The 20,517-nt window shown below is 44.5% G+C and overlaps 3 protein-coding genes across 7 annotated transcripts in view; 1 reads left to right on the forward strand and 2 right to left on the reverse strand.

The window, feature by feature from the left end:
* The window catches only part of Ttll5 (tubulin tyrosine ligase like 5), a 242,939-nt gene extending 242,703 nt beyond the window's left edge, over positions 1 to 236 (reverse strand). Inside the window, exon 1 of the mRNA XM_070029376.1 lies at positions 217 to 236. The gene's annotated coding sequence lies outside the window, so the exon portion shown is untranslated. The remainder of the gene's footprint in view (positions 1 to 216) is intronic.
* On the forward strand, positions 130 to 11,071 carry Erg28 (ergosterol biosynthesis 28 homolog). Of its 5 annotated transcripts, none has more exons than XR_011373515.1 (6): positions 130 to 446; positions 2,812 to 2,975; positions 6,791 to 6,881; positions 10,099 to 10,213; positions 10,340 to 10,444; positions 10,828 to 11,071. XR_011373515.1 is itself a non-coding variant. In XM_070029589.1 (6 exons), the coding sequence occupies exons 2-5, from the start codon at positions 2,843 to 2,845 to the stop codon at positions 10,417 to 10,419; spliced, it is 423 nt and encodes a 140-aa protein (XP_069885690.1). In that variant the 5' UTR covers positions 134 to 446; positions 2,812 to 2,842; the 3' UTR covers positions 10,420 to 10,444; positions 10,828 to 11,071. The 5 variants fall into 5 exon arrangements, 3 of the variants coding, with proteins under 3 accessions (XP_069885700.1, XP_069885690.1, XP_069885680.1); XR_011373514.1 differs by having other exon boundaries at positions 132 to 446; positions 10,796 to 11,071; XM_070029589.1 differs by having other exon boundaries at positions 134 to 446; positions 10,099 to 10,217.
* Positions 11,072 to 14,803: 3,732 nt separating this feature from the next.
* The window catches only part of Flvcr2 (FLVCR choline and putative heme transporter 2), a 49,695-nt gene continuing 43,981 nt past the window's right edge, over positions 14,804 to 20,517 (reverse strand). Inside the window, exons 8-10 of the mRNA XM_070029619.1 lie at positions 20,386 to 20,497; positions 19,818 to 19,873; positions 14,804 to 16,447 (exon numbers count right to left, since the gene is read on the reverse strand). Of these exons, the coding sequence (XP_069885720.1) occupies positions 16,379 to 16,447; positions 19,818 to 19,873; positions 20,386 to 20,497 (237 nt within the window). The 3' untranslated portion in view covers positions 14,804 to 16,378. The remainder of the gene's footprint in view (positions 16,448 to 19,817; positions 19,874 to 20,385; positions 20,498 to 20,517) is intronic.

Below are 20,517 nucleotides of genomic sequence, written 5' to 3' on the forward strand. Positions count from 1 at the left end.
ATGTCGTCATCACGACGCGGCGCGGTGCGGCGCGGAAGTAGAGCCCAAGCTCCCCCACCCGCTGTCGGTAGCAAGGAGGCTTAGCTCACAACCTCCTCCCCCCCCCCTCGCTCCCCACCCGGCACTACTCTCTTTGTGTCTCCGCCCCTAAAAGACTACCTCCAAACCTATAGTTCCGCCACGCTCAAGAGGAGGGTTTCTGCGTGAACGACGTACCGGGAGAGTAGCTTAGGCAGCGGCAACCTCTGATTGGCAGCCAAGGTGTTCACTCCCTATCGCCTGCTCCAGCAAAAACCGAAGCAGCCAATCAGAGCCAAGGAGTGATAGGAACGATCCAATCCTGGGCCCCAGCTGAGGTCGGGGGCGGAGACAAGTGGCCCATATGGACTCAGGTCTGGAGCTGTGGGGAAGGACTACTGCTGCAGTGCTAAGAGTCCCGTCGCCAGGTAGGATAATTTGCAAGAGTAAGCTGTTAGGTGTCTGTGTGGGATCTGATTGTGAGGATCCTTGGGAATTGGGGAAAGTAGAAGTTTCCTGGGAGACTACCTTCTGGGCCAAAGAGGTTGGAGGGACGAAGACAAGGATGTGGGAAGATGGGGAGCACTTGGTAAATCAGGGGAACGAAGGAATAGAAGAATGGAGGATCGGCTATAGCGAGCTAGCCATTGTGCAAGAATCAGTTCTCATGTGATTCTCCTAACACTTTCGGGTAAATAATTGTATTCCCATTTGGCAGATAAGAAAACCGAGGCTGCAAATTGTAAATGTTCTGACTTAAGTCCACATGGATACCGAATAGTAGGACCAGGATAAGAATCTGTCTTTTCTGACTCTTAAGATTTAACACCACACCCATGCTAGGCCAGTCCGAAGATGAAAGATATAACTGTGAGAGGCCCTCAAAGTGTTGAGAAATGGGGTTTAGGAACTGACAGGGCAATTCAGAAATGCTCAGTTTTTCATCTGCTGTCTGCTGTGATTTCTGAGAACTGTGAAAACCAAGAAGAACATAAGTTCTACTGAAAAGAGAGAGTCCTACTTCTACTTTCTTAACCCTGGGAGCAGACCTGAATCTCCTTTTGAGAAGGGTTGAGAAATAGAGGTGGACTTCGGAAAGTGCCTTTGGTGCCCGCTATACCCCTATTCCTTCTGGGCTTGGATAAGGTCCACCTTTGTGAACTATCTTTCCCTCAGGAGCTCAATCCCTCCCTCTCTACAGCTCTTTTCTAGTGCTTCACACTGTCTTGGATCACTACTGACTTTAATGACTGTAATCTCTATTTCAGCAGGGCAGTGTGGGACCATATTGAAACTTCTATTGCCAAAATGATAAAGGGTAGTTTATTACCACTTCAGGACAAAGAAGTTAATCTACCAACAGATAAACCATGGACCGAGATGGTGATGGTGATAATGATGGTGATGAGAGAGAGGCTGGTCTGTCATTAGATTCTTTAGGTCTCATTTAAATCAGACTGGTAGCCATCACTACTTAGTGAGAGAGAGTTGATCTAAACAAAAAGCATATAACCCAACTAATGTGTTTTCTATACCATCTGATGGCAAGAGTTGAGATGGTATACTGATCTTTCACAAAAATGAGAACTCCATCAAAAAACTGTCAGTGAGTCATTGCTTGTGTCTTAACTACTATATACTAACTGTGTGGGTGTGTGGCCTCAAGCAAATCACTGGACCACTCCGTCCCACACCTCATCTGTAAAATGGAAATACTAATAACACCTGCCTATCTTGTTATAGGTATTAGATGATATATGTTCCGAGTTGGCACAGTGCATGGCACAAGTGCCCAAGCATTAGTGGCTATTGCAGTTTTTCTTGCAACTTAACACCAAGATTGCTCCTTCTTCCTCAATATAATTTTCTTACTAGTTGTAAGGTCACAATTATTTTTAATTTTTAAATTATTCTAATTTATGAAGCATGGTGTTGCTGAGAAGCAGAGTTTAAAAAAAAAAACCTAAGGCTGTAAGTGGTGCCTTTTTTTTTCTTTTCTTTCTTTTTTTTTTTTTTCTTCTTTTTTTTTTGTCGCTCATGTAGCTTGAACTCTAGGTCTGGGCACTGACCCTTAGCTCTTCAGCTCAAGGCTAGTGCTCTACCACTTGAGCCACAGCACCACTTCTGGCTTTTTCTGCTTATGTGGTGCTGAAGAATCAAACCCAGGGCCTCATGCATGCATGGCAAACACTCTACCACTGAGCCATCTTCCCAGCCCTAAGGGGTGCCTTTACAACATAATTTCTACTCAAATGAATGAGGCTTGGAGAGATCTGTCATCAGCAACCACTTTCATAACAAAGGAAAGACTTAGAGGTGTACTGATTCCAGCCAAGAGAAAGGAGCTTTAATTTGGGGTATTACTGAAATTTGAAGAAATTACTTGACAAAAGGTAAGTTTGTACACTTACTACCATACATACTGCTCTTGCAGTGCTGTCAGAATAACTAAGTATTGAGAGCAGTTTCCATGAGCCTTACACAGAAATCCATTCTGCTACTTATAGTAATGTCTGTACACCGCCTTTTCCTCTCTTCCCTTTCTTTTCTCCATTTTCCCCGTTATATTTGTCATTTCCACCCATTGTATTAGTTGGTCTCTGCTACTTTGAGTAAAGGTCAACACACTTGGGTTTATATAAAGTTAAGATAAAAGCAGTGTGATAGGAAAACCAGTGGTGGATGAGCTTAAAGGAATTGGGGAGGAATTTATGCTGTGATTGGCCAACTAAGCTTGGATAGCCCTCATAACTGGAACACAGGTTAACCTGTCCTCTGGCTTTGTTTTCAAAGCAAAAATACCCTCTCTGCTTTGAGGAGAGTCATGAGCCGTTTCCTGAATGTGTTACGAAGCTGGCTGGTCATAGTGTCCATCATAGCCATGGGGAACACGCTTCAGAGCTTCCGAGACCATACCTTTCTCTATGAAAAGCTGTACACTGGCAAGCCAAACCTCGGTAAGAAATCATAGAACAGGCTAGGTATGGTGATACATTGCTGTATCTGCTGTAATCTCAGAAATCAGAAATTTTTTTTTGAACTTTATAACAATATATTAAGTCATTAGGCTGCATTTCAATCCCCACTCCCCCAGAACGTGGTCCTAAGGGACAGTTAAGAGTATTTCTGCTAATAGCAAAGACATAGTTCAAGCATCAAAAAAAAAAAAAAAAATACAAAAGTTGATTTACAGCACCCTATAAAAGACTTTCCCCTCCTAAACCAAATAAGATTCCCCACCCTGTCCCTGCCCCACCCCACTCCCAGCCCTTTTGTTTACAACTAGCTGGCAGTGACTTTTCCTGGCAAGTTACTCCTCCATCTGAACCCAGGCTTCTGCCTTCTCATAGTACTGGTTAGGTAGCCAGCCCTTCATGGCTTCCATTGCTGCTTCAGCCGCCTGAGTGTACAAGTCCCCTAAAAGACAGCAAAGTGGGGCACAGATTTAAACCAACCATAGTATGCACCAGCCTACCTCCCTCCGAAGTCCTCAGTCCCAAACGAATCCCTGTGATCTCTCAAGGGGTGTGAATCTCAGCAATCAGAAATATTAAGGCAAGAGGATTGTAAGTTCAAGTCTAGCCTAGATTACATAGTAAGACTGTCTCCTCTTCCCTGCCTCCCCCATAAAAAGAAAGAAAAGAAATCAAAGAACAGTATTCTATGTAGGAGTTGCCTAGCTAGTTCCCAAATAAAATTTTACATAAGAACAACCCAGGACGGGCTGGGAAGGTGGCTCAGTGGTAGAGCGCTTGCCTTGCATGCCTGAGGCCCTGGGTTCGATTCCTCAGCACCACATAAGCAAAAAGAAAAAAGCCAGAAGTGGCACTGTGGCTCAAGTGATAGAGCGCTAGCCTTTAGCTGAAGAGCTGAGGGACAGCGCCAAATCAATTTATTAAACCTAGGAGAAGCCCAAGGATCTAGTTTCTAACCTTCGGATGATTCTGATGCTGTCTAACCTAGTCTTTGGTAGCCACTGGAGTGACAAACTTTGTAGAGCACATTTGGCCCTTTTCATCTGCTTCTTTGGATACCTTTTTATTCATTTTACACTGCCCCAGACAATTTGTATGGCCAGAAAGCCTTATAAGGACAAGGGAGAAAGTAGTTACTTTGTGATTCTAGGATGCCCCAGTAGGATGCCATAAAAGTAGCTTTCATTGTAGCTCAAAGTCCTCTTCTGTAATCAGATCACAGTTTATATTCCATGTTGCAGGTATAGTTACCAATCCACAGTCTTCCCAAACTGTGATGTAGTCCCTGAGCAGAAATCACGTATCCCTCTGAGTGTTACCCCCCCCACCCCATCCAGTGAAACCTCAAGGCTCAAGCTGACCTCTCCCAACCTCTCCCTTCTCCCCCCATGTGTCTCTGCTGAGAGTGCCTGTCCTCTGCAGCTTGCCACACTTGGTCATGTTGAGGTGGGGGTACTTTGAGCTGATGCACAGTCTGATAGCAGCTGACAGTTCTGTGCCACATTTATAGCTAACCCAGATTCACGCTCTGACCTAGCTCATTTTTCAGCAACATCTGGGTCTAAAGTGAAATTAAGTAGGCTAAGGTTTCTTTTCAACAAAGCTCAAATATAATAGGAGTCAAGAACTGGAAAAGTTGAACAGAAAAATGGTTTTTCACCCCTCCAATGCTACCCTCAAATGGTCGTGTGCACAGGACTTCAGGTATCTGGCCTGGCCCTTTGATGAAGCACTTCCCCTGAGTATCCCACAAACTAGAGAAATTTCCTGTCTTTTAATCAACAAATTTATCAAATTAGTTTTGTTTTTTGCTTTTTTGTTTTTTGTCTGTCATGGAGCTAACTCTGGGGCTGGGCACTGTCCCTGAGCTCTTCAGCTCAAGGCTAGCACTCTACCACTTCAGCCACAGTGCTACTTCCAGTTTTCTTCTGGTGGTTAGTTGGAGATAAGAGTCTCCCAGACTTTCCTGCCCAGGCTGGCTTTGAACTGTGATCCTCAGATCTCAGATGAGTAGCTAGGATTCCAGGCATGAGCCATCAGTGCCCCGCTAGTTTGTTTTTAAAGAATGTAGCCTTTAGGTCTGTTAGGTTTTTGGTTGATATGTGGATTTTTTTTTTTACTGCTTCTAAAGATCTTTGATGATATGAATTTGGTAGAGCTGTTAGGTTTTCAAATGTTAAAAATCCATAAAACCAGTCTGTAATCCTAGCTACTCAGGAGTCTGAGATCTGAGAATCATGGTTCAAAGCCAGCCAGGGCAGGAGATTCTCCAATTAAGCACCAAAACCAAAAAAAAAGCTGAGAGTGGAGCTGTGCAGGCCTTAAACACCAAAGCACAGAGCCAGCCCCTAGAGATTGAGTTCAAGCTCCATGATTGAAATAAACAAACAAAAAAGTCCTTAAACCTTAAGTAAACATTAATAGAACTTTCAATTGGCAACTTTGTCCTTTGAAAATTCTTTTTTTTTTCAGTGCTGATGGAACCCAGAGCTTTGCACATGCTAGGCAAAGACTTGGCCACTTTCCCTACTTACTTGAAATTTCTGCTGTTTGTCAACAGACAGACCAGCAAAAGAAGTAAATGTGCTTTCACTGTTGAGGCATTTCTAAGCCATTGAATGCCTTAGAGCAATGGCTGTTCATTTAAATCACCTGAGCAGAGCATTTCTATTTTGTACTCATGGCAGGGCCTACCTTTAGAGAGTACGTTGTAACTGGTCTAGTGTCTAGACCATAGTAATTTTATAAAACTTCTCGGTTGATACTAATAAGCTCCTGGGGTTATGAGCTAGTGGCTCACACCTGTAAGGTCTAAGTATCATGGTTCAAAGCCAGCGCACACTAAAAGGTCTGAGAGACTTATCTCCAGTTAATCAGCAAAATGTGGGAGTGGAGGCATAGCTCAAGTAATAGAGCACCAACCATGAGAAGAAGAAAAAGCCCAAGCAGAGTGCTGGTGGCTAACTACTCAGGAGGCTGAGATATAAGGATTGCAGTTCACAACCAGCCCAGGCAAGAAAGTCCATGCAACTCTTATCTACAATTAACCACCACAAAACCAGAGGTAGAGCTGTGGCTCAATGTGGTAGAGTGCTAGCCTTGAGGAGAAAAGTTCAGGGACAACATCCAGGCCTTGAGTTCAAGCCCCACAGCTGACCCGAAAAAAAAGCCAAGTAAGAGCTCAAGACCTCAAGTTCAAGTCCCAGTACTGACACATACTGATTAAGAACCACTGTTGTATTGAAATATGACCCATATTATCAAATCAAGATATTTAATGCAACAGTGTCAGAATGTATTCACCAAGAATAGAGTGCCTCCAGCACACCCAAGAAACAGTGCCGTTTCCATGTGCTCAGAAAGCTAGCCTGCTTCAGCTGTGGCTCAAACAATGTAAAGGTAGATTCAGGAAGAAAACCAAAGACTAAAACTACATCTTTATAGCATCTAGATTGTTGCTGAATCTCCTGTTCAGGTTGGCCTTTTTAAGTATCTAAACAGACTCCTTTTTCTCCCAAAGCTGTTCTAATACAGCCTCTCAGCTTCCAAAGGAGCTATTTACCTAACTGAATTTTTTTTGTTGGAATTCCCAAGTGAAGACAATGAGGAGGATATGAACAGTTCTTGTTCTGGAATTTCTTCTAGTCCCCTAGTTTGGCACCAGAAACCTATGGGCTCAGTCACAGGAAGGGCAAGTTCAGCAACCTGTTATAAATCACAGAGAAACAGGAAGAATTTAGAAGGAAGGAAACTCTCCTCTCAACCTTTATTTTCTTTTTCCCTCACTCTCTACACAGTGAATGGCCTGCAAGCCCGGACCTTTGGGATCTGGACACTGCTCTCCTCAGTGATTCGCTGCCTCTGTGCCATTGACATTCACAACAAGACGTATGTAACAGAAGACCTTTAGCATTATGCATACCCATCACCCTATGGTTAGGCTTGTTACATAAGCTTAGAACATGGATAATAACAGGGTCCATTGCTTCCATCTGAAAAACCGTGATAGCCACAACAGGTTTTCTTTAAAATCTGAAAATTCTTTGGAACTGATTGGCAGCGTTATCTAGTTGTCTGTATCACACTCCTCTCCTTTTTTATTTTTTAATTTTAATTTTTATATTTTGGTCAGTCATGAGGCTTGAACTCAGGGCCTGGACACTATTCCAGAGTTCTTTAGCTCAAGGCTAGCACTCAATTACTTTGAGCCACAACTCCACTTCCAGTTTTCTGGCTGTTAATCGGAGATAAGAGTCTCATGACTTTCCTGCCAGAGCTGGCCTTAAACTTCAATCCGCAGATCTTAGCCTCCTGAGTAACTAGCATTACAGGCGTGAGCTACCCGCACCGGTCCTCCTCTCCTTTACCAAAGAATCTGCCTTCTGCTATGTAGGATGCCCTTCTTGTCTTGCTGTGTTTGTTTTGCAGTAGTGCTAGGGATCAAATCCAGGCCCTTCCATGTGGTAAGCTACAGCCTCTAATCCTAGTATAGTCCTTTTAGAGTAGCCACCCACACATACATGTCTCCTTAGGAAACAGGAATGAGCAGAAATGTTGAGCCACAAGTAAGCTGACACCAAGCTCATGCAGAGTCAAGATGAGGTAAAAACCTGCATGCTGCCTTTCCCTTGGTACTAAGCCACCCACACATACATGTCTCCTTAGGAAACAGGAATGAGCAGAAATGTTGAGCCACAAGTAAGCTGACACCAAGCTCATGCAGAGTCAAGATGAGGTAAAAACCTGCATGCTGCCTTTCCCTTGGTACTAAGGCTCGCATGGAGCAGTTACCAACTCTAACCACTAGAGGAGGCTCCAGCTCTTTCCCCATCTCTTTCCCACAGAGTAGAAACATTGCTCAGTTCACTAGGTGTGAGGCTGTCAAAAGGCCAGCTTCACACTGAAGGATTCTTTTTTTATTTTATTTTTCTGGTTGTAGGGCTTGAACTCAGGGCCTGGGCACTGTCCCTGAGCCTCTTGGTGCTTAAGGCTAGTGCTCTATCACTTGAGCCACAGCACCGCTTCCAATTTTTGAGTGGTTAATTGTAGAGTCTCATGGGGACTTTTCTGCCGGAGCTAGCTTCAAACCATTATCCTCAGATCTCAGCCTCCTGAGTAGCTAGGATTATAGATGTGAGCCATTGGTGCTCAGCTGAAGAATTTTTATCTTGTTCAGGCTAACAATATCTGGGGAAGAGAGGAGGCATTAATACATATTGCATGGCTCTAATTATACCAGGAGTTTTCATCTACATGACCTTGATCAGTAAGGCTCCTAGTAGCACTGGGAGGCAGTGGTTTTTATTCCTGACTTTGCAGACCTGAATATTAGAGACCCAATTAATTTAAACTGAGGAAGAATGACTCAGTGGGATTTGAAGCAAAACTATTAGCCTTTGATCTCCAACTTTATTTTTAATTTTTTTAACTTCAAACTATGGTTTACATGTCCTAGATAGACACATATTTTTGGAAGTAGTATGGTTTAATGTAGAACAAAACCAAGAACATGCATTTAAGTCTCAGATTTGTTGGTAACTAGCTTTATAGCAATAAGTTATTTGCCTTTCTCTGCACCAGGGTCTCATCTTTATCTTCATTGATAAAGTGATAATAGATAGCCATCCTATGTCTTGGGGACTGAGGGGAAAGAAAGAAGGATAAAGACCTTTAGCATGATTAATTTTTGGTAGGGCTATATTTTCTGTTTGCTGTGCTTTTGGAATGAGCAAAGACAATCCTTACCTCTGTTACCCATTCACTTTTCCCCCTCTCCCAACCCAGGACAGCTGCAAATGCTGACTTTGTGTTTCCAGTCCTTTCTAAACTAGGACTTTGATCCATGCACTTATGACATACATCCTGATCTTGTTCCCTTCTTAAATGGAAACTCCAAATCAACACAGATGTACTCCTTTACTAAAGATGTACCAGAATGATAAACATCAAATTTAAGATAATTATTAGTTCTGCAGAGGATGAGGGAGCACAGGATCAGGGTAGAATACAGTAGGAGTTTTAACTGATATCTGTAGTGTTTTGTTTCTTTGTACTCTATTTCTGTAATACTTTAGTTCTTTGAACTCTTTGTCTCAGGAAAAAAGTATCCAGCTGAAGATGTAGCTCATAGTAGAGCACTTCCCCAGCATGAATGGGAAAAAAGGATTTGTCTAAATGTTAAAGTTTGATGAAGCTGGGTGTAGGTTACACTAGGGTTCATTATCATATTCTCTAATTTGTTTTGTGTGTGCCAGTACTGAGGTTTGAACTCAGGGACTTGCACTCTCACCTTTTCCACTTATAGCTGACACCTTACCAGTTGAGTCATGCCTTCACTGCTGGTTTTTTTGCTAGCTTTTTGAGATAAGAGTCTCATGGATGTGTTTGTCTAGGTTGGCTTTGAACCAAGATTCTCAGATCTCAGCCTCCTGAGTAGCTATGATTATAGACATAGACCAACAGTGCCTGGCAGTATTCTCCAATTTTTTTCATATAGTTGAAGCACTTTATATTTTTTTTAAGTTACATCCTTAAAACACAAACAAGAAAAAGGAGGAGCAGCAGTCCAAGAAGCCATGAGCCAATAGCCTCTCATCACCTCATAGAGAAAGCTGAGAAGTAAGTTCTCATTCTCCAGGCTGTCACCATGTCTTACATCTGGCCATTCTAGGCTTAGACACAAAGTAACCAGACTATCCTACAAGAATGCCTGAAAGGCCCAGAGATGGCTTGCTCTTTGTGTCCTCTGTGGCTTCTGTCACATTAACACTGGCTGGCATGGAGACACCTTACAGATGGCTTATACTGCCCATTTGGACAAGCAAAGCGCCAACATTACTGGCACTGTCTAGAGTTGCCATAATCCAGACACTGTTTTGCTATCCTTGCTAAGACTTGCTCTGACCACTTGGACTATACTCTCAGGTTAGCCTCTCCAACCTTTCTTTTGCCCTAGGAGAGAAGGAATTGATGTGTTTTCTCAGGAACAGTGTTCTTTCTCTTAAGCCACAGTCATATCCCTAAGTATACATCAAGTCAGCTGAGAGCTTATAGTGAACAAGCAGTAACATTCCTTTCCATTGCTGTCTCCATTTCTCCCTTGCAGGCTCTACCATATCACGCTGTGGACCTTCCTGCTTGCCCTGGGACACTTCCTCTCCGAGTTGTTTGTGTTTGGAACTGCAGCTCCCACAGTTGGCGTCCTGGCACCTCTGATGGTGGCAAGTAAGCCCCTCCTCCTACCTGCTGAACCTCCACAGCAGCTGTCGTAGGCCCAGCGCAAGGGCTGTGTGGGAGTCTTAAGAAAGGCAGTGTTTCCTCCTGAACTGATCTCTTTCCTGTTTAAGGTTTCTCAATCCTGGGAATGCTGGTCGGGCTCCAGTACCTAGAAGCAGAACCAGTATCCAGACAGAAGAAGAGGAATTGAGTCAGTTGGCACCGCCCCCTCCAAGGTTCCATCTTCTCCATTGCTGTCTCTGTCTTCCTCTCCACCCTTTTGTTTTTGTTTTTAGCTTCCTCCTCAGCCCCTTTACTTTTAGCCTCAAGTTTTGCTGGGGTTTTTTCTTAAAAAAAAATTCATTTTTTTACAAAAACTTCTAAGATAAATTGTATGCATGTAATACATACATGTATGTAACACATCCATACAATATACAGTGATTTCCAAGTGTATACTCTATCCATCCAAGTCAGAAAACTCCAAGCCCTTCCCACCCGTACACCCCCTCCAGTCTTCTGCTGTTTGTAGTTGTTCTCTCCTTTTCTTTCTCTTCTTTGATTTGGCTTTTGTGGTGGGAACATAGGACTGTGAAACTCAAAGCTGCTGTCCACCCAGAACAACAGGACCAAGGGCTGCTTCACCGCTGGTCTGCACACACCAGGCTCCTCTGCTGTGGACCCAACACTCAGCCATCCAAGGGATGTGCAGTTCTTCCAATGCAGGCTCCACTCTGTGTGAGCAGACTGTGGTGGGTCTTTAATCTAGAGGTAGTTGAAGAATGAAAGGGTCTGGGCTGTTTTTAGACTTTATGGTCACCTGTATTTGTGAAACAAATTTTGTAATAAATAGAAAAACCCTCTTCTTGTCCTGGTACTTTGATCTCCCATAAGACAAGAGTCTTGCCTTCTCCCCTGCCACGCCGCCCCCCCCTGCCTCCGTCCCACCTCCCTGAGGCCCAGGACCAGAGCATCATAGCTTTCTGCCTAGATCAAATCCATCTGAGCACCAGTGGCTCACGCCTATAATCTTAGCTACTCAAGAGGCTGAGATCTGAGAATTACGGCTCAAAGCCAGCCTGGGAAGAAAAGTCTGGGAGGCACTTATCTCTAAATAACCACTAGAAAATCATAAGTGGTGCTGTGGCTCAAGTGGTAGAGCACTTGCCTTCAGCTGAGTAGCTGAGGGATAGTGCCTAGGCCCAGAGTTCAAGACTCATGACCAAAAAAAAAAAAAAAAGACCTATTCAGTCTGGCCACCTCCAGCTTTTCTCTTCTCACTTGCTTGTGCTTTTTGTTGGGGGAGGGGGAGGTGAGGGGCAGATGGGAGGGTTGGTTGTGGGGCTTGAACTAAGGGCCTGGGCACTGTCCCTGAGTTTTTTTACTCAAGGCTAGCACTCTACCACTTTGAGCCACAGTGCTACTTCTTGTTTTCTGGTGGTTAATTTGGAGATGTCTCATGGACTTTCCTGCCTGAGCTGGCTTTGAACGGTGATCCTCAGATCTCAGAGTAGCTAGGATTATAGACATGAGCCACTGGCATCTGGCCTCTCATGTTCCTGAAATCCAATCTTCTTCCTCTTCACCATCTTCTAAATTCTAGGATCACCACTCAACAGTCCACCACCCTTTCTTGTCCTCTTAAGAAGAAAACGAAGTTCTTGATAGCTACAGAGACAGAAACTGCAATTAAGTAGCTTTGAAGAAACTGCATGACGGTAGAAGGAAGCCTCCTAGACCCTAGGAATAATGTCCCCTAGTGACAGTTGCCTTTGAAACACTACCTGGGCCTCTCCTGGCTGCGCCTCCCACTCAAGTTTGTCTATTTGCAAGGTCCCTTGTTATTTCAGCAAATATTTATTGAAGACCTGCCAATGCCAGACTCATGGAGCAGGGAAATGAACACAGGCAGTACCCTGCTCCCAGGGGCCTAACATAGTTGGCAAAACAGGATTCACAAGGCAGCTCATGGAAGATCTACAGACAGAATTCTGTAGAAAGCAAGGTGATTTGATCAAGAAGAGGTGGGTAGGAGAATGCTGGACATAACTTGGATCACCAGAAAAGTTCTGACACGGGGATTTCAGCTGAGACTCAAATGCTTAGGACTCAGTCTCAAGACCAGAAGTGGGCATTTAGGACAGAGGGAACAGTAACTGGCAGGTAGGAATAGTTGTTCAGGAGGTATATCAGTGTAGCTACAGTATGGTAAAGAGGAGCTAAAAAGAAAATCAGAAACAAAGATGGGACTTGGGAGTCTGAAGGAAGTTCAAAGGGCCAGGCACCAGTGCTCACACCTGTAATCCTAGCTACTCAGGAGGCTGAGATCTGAAGATCACAGTTCAAAGCCAGCCCTGGTATGTAAGTCTATAAGATTCTTACCTCCAATTAACCACCAGAAAACCTCAAAGTGGTAGAATGCTACACTTGAGTGAAAAAGCTCAGGGACAGTGCCTGTGCCCTGAGTTCCAAGCCCCACAACCAACAAAAATAAAACCAGAAAAACAAAAAACAGAATTTTTACTGTTTTTAATATCCTGGGAAGTCTCCATCAGGTCTTTAAGTGAAAGGAATAAAATCCACCTTAAACAGTAAAAAGAACATGGCTGCATAACCAAAAAGTTACAAGGATTATAAATTTCAGGAATGGTTCAATCAAGACTCCAATTCTATTTCTCTGTTATCTTTCCTTTCAGACTGCCATCTTTATGGTACAAAAAGAAGGTAAATTAATTCCAGGCCTCACATCCCCACCATACTGCACTTTGAAAAACAAAAATCTTGCCGGGCTCCAGTGCTCACGCCTGTAATCATGGAGGCTGAGATCTGAGGATCGCAGTTCAAAGCCAGCCCGCACAGGAAAGGCTGAGAGACTCTTATCTCCAATAAACCACTCAGGAAACAGAAAGTAGTGCTGTGGCACTACTAGCCTGGAGCTGAAGAGCTGAGGGACAGTGCCCAGGCCCAGAGTTCAAGCCCCATGACCAAGAAAAAAAAATTATAGAATTAACATCAATATATAAATTCACCTGAAGACCACTGGGAAAGGAGTGAAATCCTCTAGGAGGATTGGATCCTCTAGAGGAGTGGATCCTCTAGGTGTGCACATGGAAATGTAATTGCATGTGAGAATAGGTAAGATCCAGAAGGTTCTAAAATGACAATTTGGGTGGAAAACAGGCATTATGCGTCGCAGATTACTATTACTCAGACTCAGTCCCTTCCCTGATAAATCATTATGCCTGTGATCCCAGCTACTCAGGAGGAGATTGGGAAGATGGGTTCAAGTCTGGATTGAGTCAAACCCCATCTAAATCAAGAAGCCAGCATGGTAGTGTGTGCATGTGAATCCAGCTATATGGAAGGCCATAGGATATTGGTCTGAGACTGGTCCCAGGTAAAAGCACAAGATCCTCCTTGAAGAATAAGGTAAAAAAGGTTGGAGGTGAGGCTCAAGCAGTAGAGCCCCTGCATAGCAAGTTGAAGGCCACTGACTTCAAACCTCAGTACTACCCAAAATAAGTATAGTGCCAGGTGCTGGTGGCATGCCTATAATCCTAGCTACTCAAGAGACTAAGATCTGAGGATTGTGGTTCAAAGCCAGCTCAGGCAGGGAAGTCCATGAGACTCTTATCTCCATTGAACCACCAAAAAGCAGGAAGTGGAGCTGTGACTCAGGTAGTAGAGCTCTAGCCTTGAGCACAAAAGCTTAGGGACAGCCTCCAGGCCTGGTGTTCAAGCCCCAGGACAGGCGCGTGCGCACACGCACGCACGCACGCGCACACACGCACGCACACACACGAATAGTAGAATTCTTCTCTCCACCGAAGAATTGCTCATGACTGGCGCTAGAATGCAATGAGCACATGGTACCTCTGGAGGGAAGAATCATGCAGAAAACTGACAGCATTGACATCCCCACATAACAGATGTGAAATGAGCACAGCTGTGAAGACAGACAATTGAGAAGGAAATCAGTAGCCAGAAACTGCAGGCCACTACGGGAACTGACCTGTTGACTCAAGTCTGAGCAAGCTGGTACAGGAATGGGGTGATTGTGGAACAACACTTCAGCTGCCCTTTGAGGCAGAGCCAGAGACAACAGTGGGCCATCTCATCAGGGATCACATTCCAGAGTGTACACAGTAGGAAGAAAGGTCAAGGTCATAGGCTAGCCACAGAGTTGTAGTCTTCTGTGTGGGTAGACCGGAACCTTCAGATATAGAGACTCTTTTATAGAGAGTAGCGCCCATGCCAACAGATGGAACATGCTTCTACAAGGGGGGTGTCACAGTTACTCCTCTACCAGCCTTTTAACCTCGCCATACCTCAGTCCTCAGAAATATAAGATAGCCAGTGGCTCATGCCTGTAATCCTAGCTGCTCAGGAGGCTGAGAACTGAGGATTGCAGTTCAAAGCCAGCCCAAGCAACAAAGTATGAGATTCTTATCTCCAATTAACCACCTAAAAGCCCAAAGTGGAGCTGTGGCTCATGTGGTAGAATGATAGCCTTGAGCAAAATAACTCAGAGACAGTGCCCTGGCCCTGAGTTCAAGCTCCTGCTCCTCCCCCCCAAAAAAAGAAAAAGAAGAAAAAAAGAAAAGATAATCACAGACCACTTTGAGAATCTTTATTGCCTTAAGACATCTGATGTTACAAATAGAAAGTACAAATTATCTTTTTAAAATAGAGCAATGGATTCAGTAAACAATGTTAATACATTTTTGAGCAGTTGAATAAACATCTTTCTCCCATTAAAAAGGTAGATACCCTTCCCACCCCTTCCACCAAAAGTGTGAATTTCATGTATTACTTATACAGAGAATTCTGCCTCTCCATGTGCAGATCTGTGTACACACACACACACATACACACACACACAGAGCCCAATAACACCAGCCCAGGCTCCTCTGATATCATGAGAGAGACTAAATTCAGACAGCATCATGGTCATAACCACAGCTACTCAATACCCTGGAAAAATTAACTAAGATCTCTTCTTATGTTCAGAAGATACAAAGCCCGGGAGTAGGGCCACACAGCAGGCTAGGTAGGAAAAGAGCTCAACTGGAATTGGTTTAAAGGGAATCACTTGAGGTTGAGGTTATCTGATAAAGATCATCACTAGCAGGAGATGAAGAGAAGGTTGGGTGTGCAAATATTGCCTCCACCAGAGATGAGATATGTTTATAATTCAAGCTAACTCAACGCCCATTGCAAAAGATGAGTTCCTGGCTACCCTTTTCCTTTCATCTCTCTGAAGCAGCCTTAGCTTTGCCAGAGTGGAATGTTTGAGATTAGCTGTGATTATCCCCTTGGAATAATGCAATGTCCAGATAAAAATAGACTAGGTGAACTTGGACACACAGCAGTCCCAAAGACTTCTTTTGTATGAAAACACAAGTCAGGCTAGCAGAGTTCCCAAATGCAGATCTTCACAAACTCCCCCTGCACCTTCTTGGCCCCTAGGTAATACACTATCCCCTGCAGGACTACAATCAAATTTGGCCAAGTTTATTGATATTTTGTCTGATCAGCGCTTAAGAAAGAGGGTCTGGAGACAGATTCCAACATCAGACCAGGAGAATGGGGTTGGGCCAAGAGTCCTGAGGGAATTGCCCTGATGGGGTTGTTCCATAGAAGATGCTCCCATTGTGCCTTCTCTCTGTGCCCTTGTGTGGTTTGTCCAATGACTCAGGCTGAGGAATGACTCTTCCCCAGGCAGAGCAGCTGGCCTCTTCTTCATGAGAACTGGGCTTTATGGGAAGGTCTTGAGACAATAGAAAAAGTGAATATCCTGAGTAAGCTTTCTTCTTGTGATAATTTTCCAAGTATTCTCCAGAAGAGAGGAAGGGGCTAGAGGAAGGAAAGAATCAAGCAATGTTAGACCCCAGCACCCTCTATCAGCCTCTCCCCAAACCAGCACCCATGACCTAATAGAGAAGGGGGCAATAATCCAATCTGCATTTGATGGAAGGTCCGACTTTCCTCCACGAAGCATCCAAGCGCTTGAGTGGGTTCCAGGAGGCATGGGCACTGCCATGCCAGCCACAAATACTGCAGCCGCTTCCCTCCAGAAGCTGTCCCAATGAAGGTCTTTCTGCTGGCAGTGAGCTGAGTGGAATGAACAAGTGGGTGTTCATGGTTCCTGAGTGGCTGCCATGTCTCCATCAGAGATGATGCTCTGACACAATGGTGGGTACCTTGCTGGTGTTGCTTTCCTCCTCCTCCTGGACTTTCTGCAAGGCAAAGCAAGCAGGTAGCCCTGTGAGGCAAAGCAAGGCACCCTTCCCTGGCTGGAGCAACTGCCTGGCTATGACTCTAACCAGTGGGAACATGAGCCAGTGTCCATTCTACCCCCAGAAGCAACTGGAAGGAACAAGAAACAACCGGTCCTACCTAGAGCATGCTTAGATAGGTACATGACCTCATCAGACCTCTGCAAAGATAAAGGCCAATTTCCTATGATGCTAGGGCCACCAAACCATCCCACTCATCCCAAGTACAGTGCCTCAGGTTCACTGTTGGGATTAAAACAAGCAAATCCCACCCTGCCTCCCCATCCTGATAGCCAGAAACTCCACCACACACCACCAACTAGCTGCCCAATATGCCAGGCCTATGGCTTCCATTCAGAGGTGGCCCCTATGATGAGAAGTAGCATCATAATGTTCATGGGGGAAAAAAAAAACCAAAAACACAAAGATGGGCTGGGAAAGTGGCTCAGTGATAGAGTGCTTGCCTTGCATGCATGAGGCCCTGGGTTCGATTGTACCACGCAAACAGAAAAAGCTGGAAGTGGCACTGTAGCTCAAATGGTAGAGTGCTAGCCTTCAGCTGAAGAGCACAGGGAGAGTGCCCAAGCCCAGAGTTCAAGCCCCATGGCCAACCAAAAAAAAAAACCCACAAAGACAGTGTTTTAAAGGCACCACATGTAACTGTCTATATAAACTCAATGGCTACATATTTGTACTTCATGCCTAGGGGAAGCAGTTTGCCCTTGGTTTTACCAAGGAAATCATAGCACTGGATTGATTCATAGGAAGGGTACTTTAGGCCATTCATATTATGTGGGTTTGAAATTAAGTATGACCTGGAAATTCTCTTAGGTCCCAGGTAAATACTACCAACTCAAGAATTTGGCTGCTGTTTTAAGAAATGCTTTGTCTGACCCAAGCATGGTAGTGCATGCCTATAATCCCAGCACTGAGACAGGAAGATCAAAAATTCAAGGCCAGCCTGGGATATACAATGAGACCTTGTCTCACAAAAGCAAAAAATGATCTTCTAATTAGCAAAAGGCCTTGGGCACAGACACAGTGCTGCCCAGTCAACACGATTCAAGGCCTAAAGGGGCAGGTGCAGGGCCAAGCTAAAGTTGGTACCAGCTGAATAGATGGAGGGCATCCTGGTCATTCTATGGCATGGGCAACAGTTCTACATATGCCCCTTTTCCTTCTTCAGTCTTGCTAACCTTTCAGCATCAGACTAGCCTCAGGCATGAGGCTAGTCAGACAACTGATGCCCATAGCCAGCAGCTCTCCAGCATATACAGCATACATAAATGCACAGGCACCTGCCGCCTCCAAAGCCATTGCCTTGAGATCACTACCAGAAACAGGCTTGTAGGGACTGAAGCATAGCTACCATCTATGTATGTGTTGGAAGAAAAATGGAAAACTCAAAGCAAAAACTCAAGGACAGTCATTAGCCTTATCTCTCTTTTTGTTGAAACTACACATCTCGTTTTTGTAGAGATCTGAACTGGGTGCTGGAAGCTCACGCCTGTAATCCTAGCTACCCAGGACACTGAGATTTGAGGATCATGGTTTGAAGCCAGCCAGGTCAGGAAAGTCCACAAAACCCTTATAAGCTGATTAACCATCAAAAGGCCATATGTGGAGGTGTGGTTCAAGTGGGAGAGCACCAGCTTTGAGCAAAACAGCTAAGGAAGAGTACCCTAGCTCTGAGTTTAAGCCCCACTATTGACATCACAGGTGGGGGGGGGGAGAGAGGGAGGGGAGAGAGAGAGAGAGAAAGATGAGGGAAAGGAAAGAGACAAATATGGTGCCTGCTTTGTTTTTGCCTGATTCTGACATTGTCTGCAATTCCTTGAGTTTCACTGACCCACAAGAGGTACACATCATGACCCAGCTTCAGAGGAGGCACGCCCTGTGGCAGTGGCAGCTTCCTTGCCAGTGTCAGCCCTGGCATGATCTTACTTCCCCTTAATACCAAGTTGTCACTGACTCTGTCAGTAAGATCCAGGAACACATAGTGAATTATCCAAGGACATGAGACAAGTGAGAAATATGACTGAAACTTAAGGCTTCTATTCAGCTACTCAGCACGGTTTCCAACATACCAGACTCAAGCAAAGCCAACAACTATGATTGACAAACTTGGACCAGGCAGACCCCAATATGGTTTCAAGACTAAGGAAATATTAGAACACCTGGAAGGGTAAACAAGATAGAAATATATATATTGTAGACATAAGGCTGTAGTAGACTATAACTGTTTGCAGGGTTTATCAAGCTGTCTTAAGCAAACATGTAGAGTAGAAAATTAAACATACATAAACTACAGGTGCGTAGATGACAACATGAGAAAATAAATGTACAGGATAAGATGATAGGGTATTTCTGTATTCTTGTTCAGCTCTATCTGCCAGTAACAGGGCAAAATCTCATGACACTAGACACAATGTATCTTTTTTTACTCCCCCCCAAAAAATTAATCTGCCCTGCTTTATTACAGATACCCTTTCCTAAGCTTTTTATCTACTTATTGACCAAAGTGTATCCAATCAGTATGTCTCTGTATGTAACACAGGCACAAGCCTCTGTCCACAGTGGCTCTTGATCCTCATGCAAGTCCACAGAGCATCATTTTTGCTTTAAGGTTTGTCTCTCTGTCTCCTGGTAAAGTTCTTCCCCTAGGCTCCTCCCCCTGCTGGGCCTTAGATGCCTGCCAGCTCAGATGCCAGCACATGGCATCTGGAGACAAATATTGAAGAACTGAAGATTCTTGTCTATCTGCCAACACATATCTTTAAGTACTAAAATCATCTCTTGCAAAAAACTAGTGTTGCCTTTGAAAATTGGCCAAGACTATCGACATGAGGAATACTCAGCCTTAGCACAGTGCTACAGCAATGCACATTGGTTGAACTGACAGTACATTCCTAGAGAACAGTTAGCAACAGTTAGAAACTCAAAAACATATATGACCACAAATCCATTTCTCCAAGAAATGCCACAGACAGAACTTGTCCAAAGAGTCATCTTCCAACATATTAGTCACAAAACTCCAAAAACCTTAATATGGCAAGGAGTGGATGACCATAGTATGTTCTGGGGACAAGAGCAGGGAGCCAGAAGGGTAGAAAGTGGGAGAAAGAGCCCAGAAAAGACCAGCAGAAAAGCAATGGCAGAACCAACAGCCACTGAGGAAACCCTTTGAATGTATGTGTACAGGGTGAGCTGGCCTCAGAGCCATCACAAAACCAGACCCTCTGGGAGCCCCCATGACCCCACCTGTGTTGGCTCAGCTTCATCACTGGCCTCAGGACCCAGATCTTGTACCCATGAAGCTACTCATACTCACAATCTCAGGAACATCTTTGTTTGCCTTCTGCCTCCGGAGATCTGCCCTAATGAAAGCTAAATGGCAAAGACAAGAGTTATCAAGCAGATTCAATGGTCAAGTTTACCTGAGAGAGGTGAACAGATATCTCAAGTGAGTCAACTCACTAAAGCCCAAGCACCACTGCTGTCCCTGAGAGGCAGAATCCAATAATGACGCTGGCCTTCTCGTACAGATGGGTCATTTCCCTTAAAAGTCCCTTTAAGTCTTTTATAGTGCTAGAACTTTACACACATTGCTCCACCCATCACCAGCTATCTTAATCTTACAGATTAGATTCCCAGAGGTTGTTCCACATACCCAACAACCACAGAGGTCAGTGTCAGTCTGTCTTCACATATGAATAGGCTGTCTGACCCCCAAGGCCTCTTCACATCCCACACAATCCTGCTACTACCTCCTAAAATGATTTCCTAACGATCGTCCCTACCTGTCCCCCTGCATGTGCATTTCCCATCTATACACTAGAGTCCCAAATTACCAAAAGCCTGAGCCTCCTCTGACTCTCAGCACCCCCTACCCCACTTACCAGTGAGAGCTGCTCCAAGGGCAAGGAATACACAGAGGAAGATGTTCCCAGGCAAGGTGCCATAGTCTTCAATAATCTGGCCCTGAGCAATGGTGAAGATGATCCCAAATACCTGGCAAAGCATAAGAGAGA

This window comes from Dipodomys merriami, unplaced genomic scaffold, assembly GCF_024711535.1.
Source record: "Dipodomys merriami isolate MVZ:Mamm:240054 unplaced genomic scaffold, mDipMer1.0.p SCAF_1, whole genome shotgun sequence".
Lineage (NCBI taxonomy): Eukaryota > Metazoa > Chordata > Mammalia > Rodentia > Heteromyidae > Dipodomys > Dipodomys merriami.

Excerpts from the sequence above, each read along its gene's own strand:
- Erg28 (XM_070029589.1), top strand. The coding sequence starts at position 2,843 with ATGAGCCGTTTCCTGAATGTGTTACGAAGCTGGCTGGTCATAGTGTCC. Across the intron at positions 2,976-6,790 it reads CACTGGCAAGCCAAACCTCG|TGAATGGCCTGCAAGCCCGG; the intron begins GTAAGAAATCAT and ends CTCTCTACACAG. Across the intron at positions 10,218-10,339 it reads GGCACCTCTGATGGTGGCAA|GTTTCTCAATCCTGGGAATG; the intron begins GTAAGCCCCTCC and ends TTCCTGTTTAAG.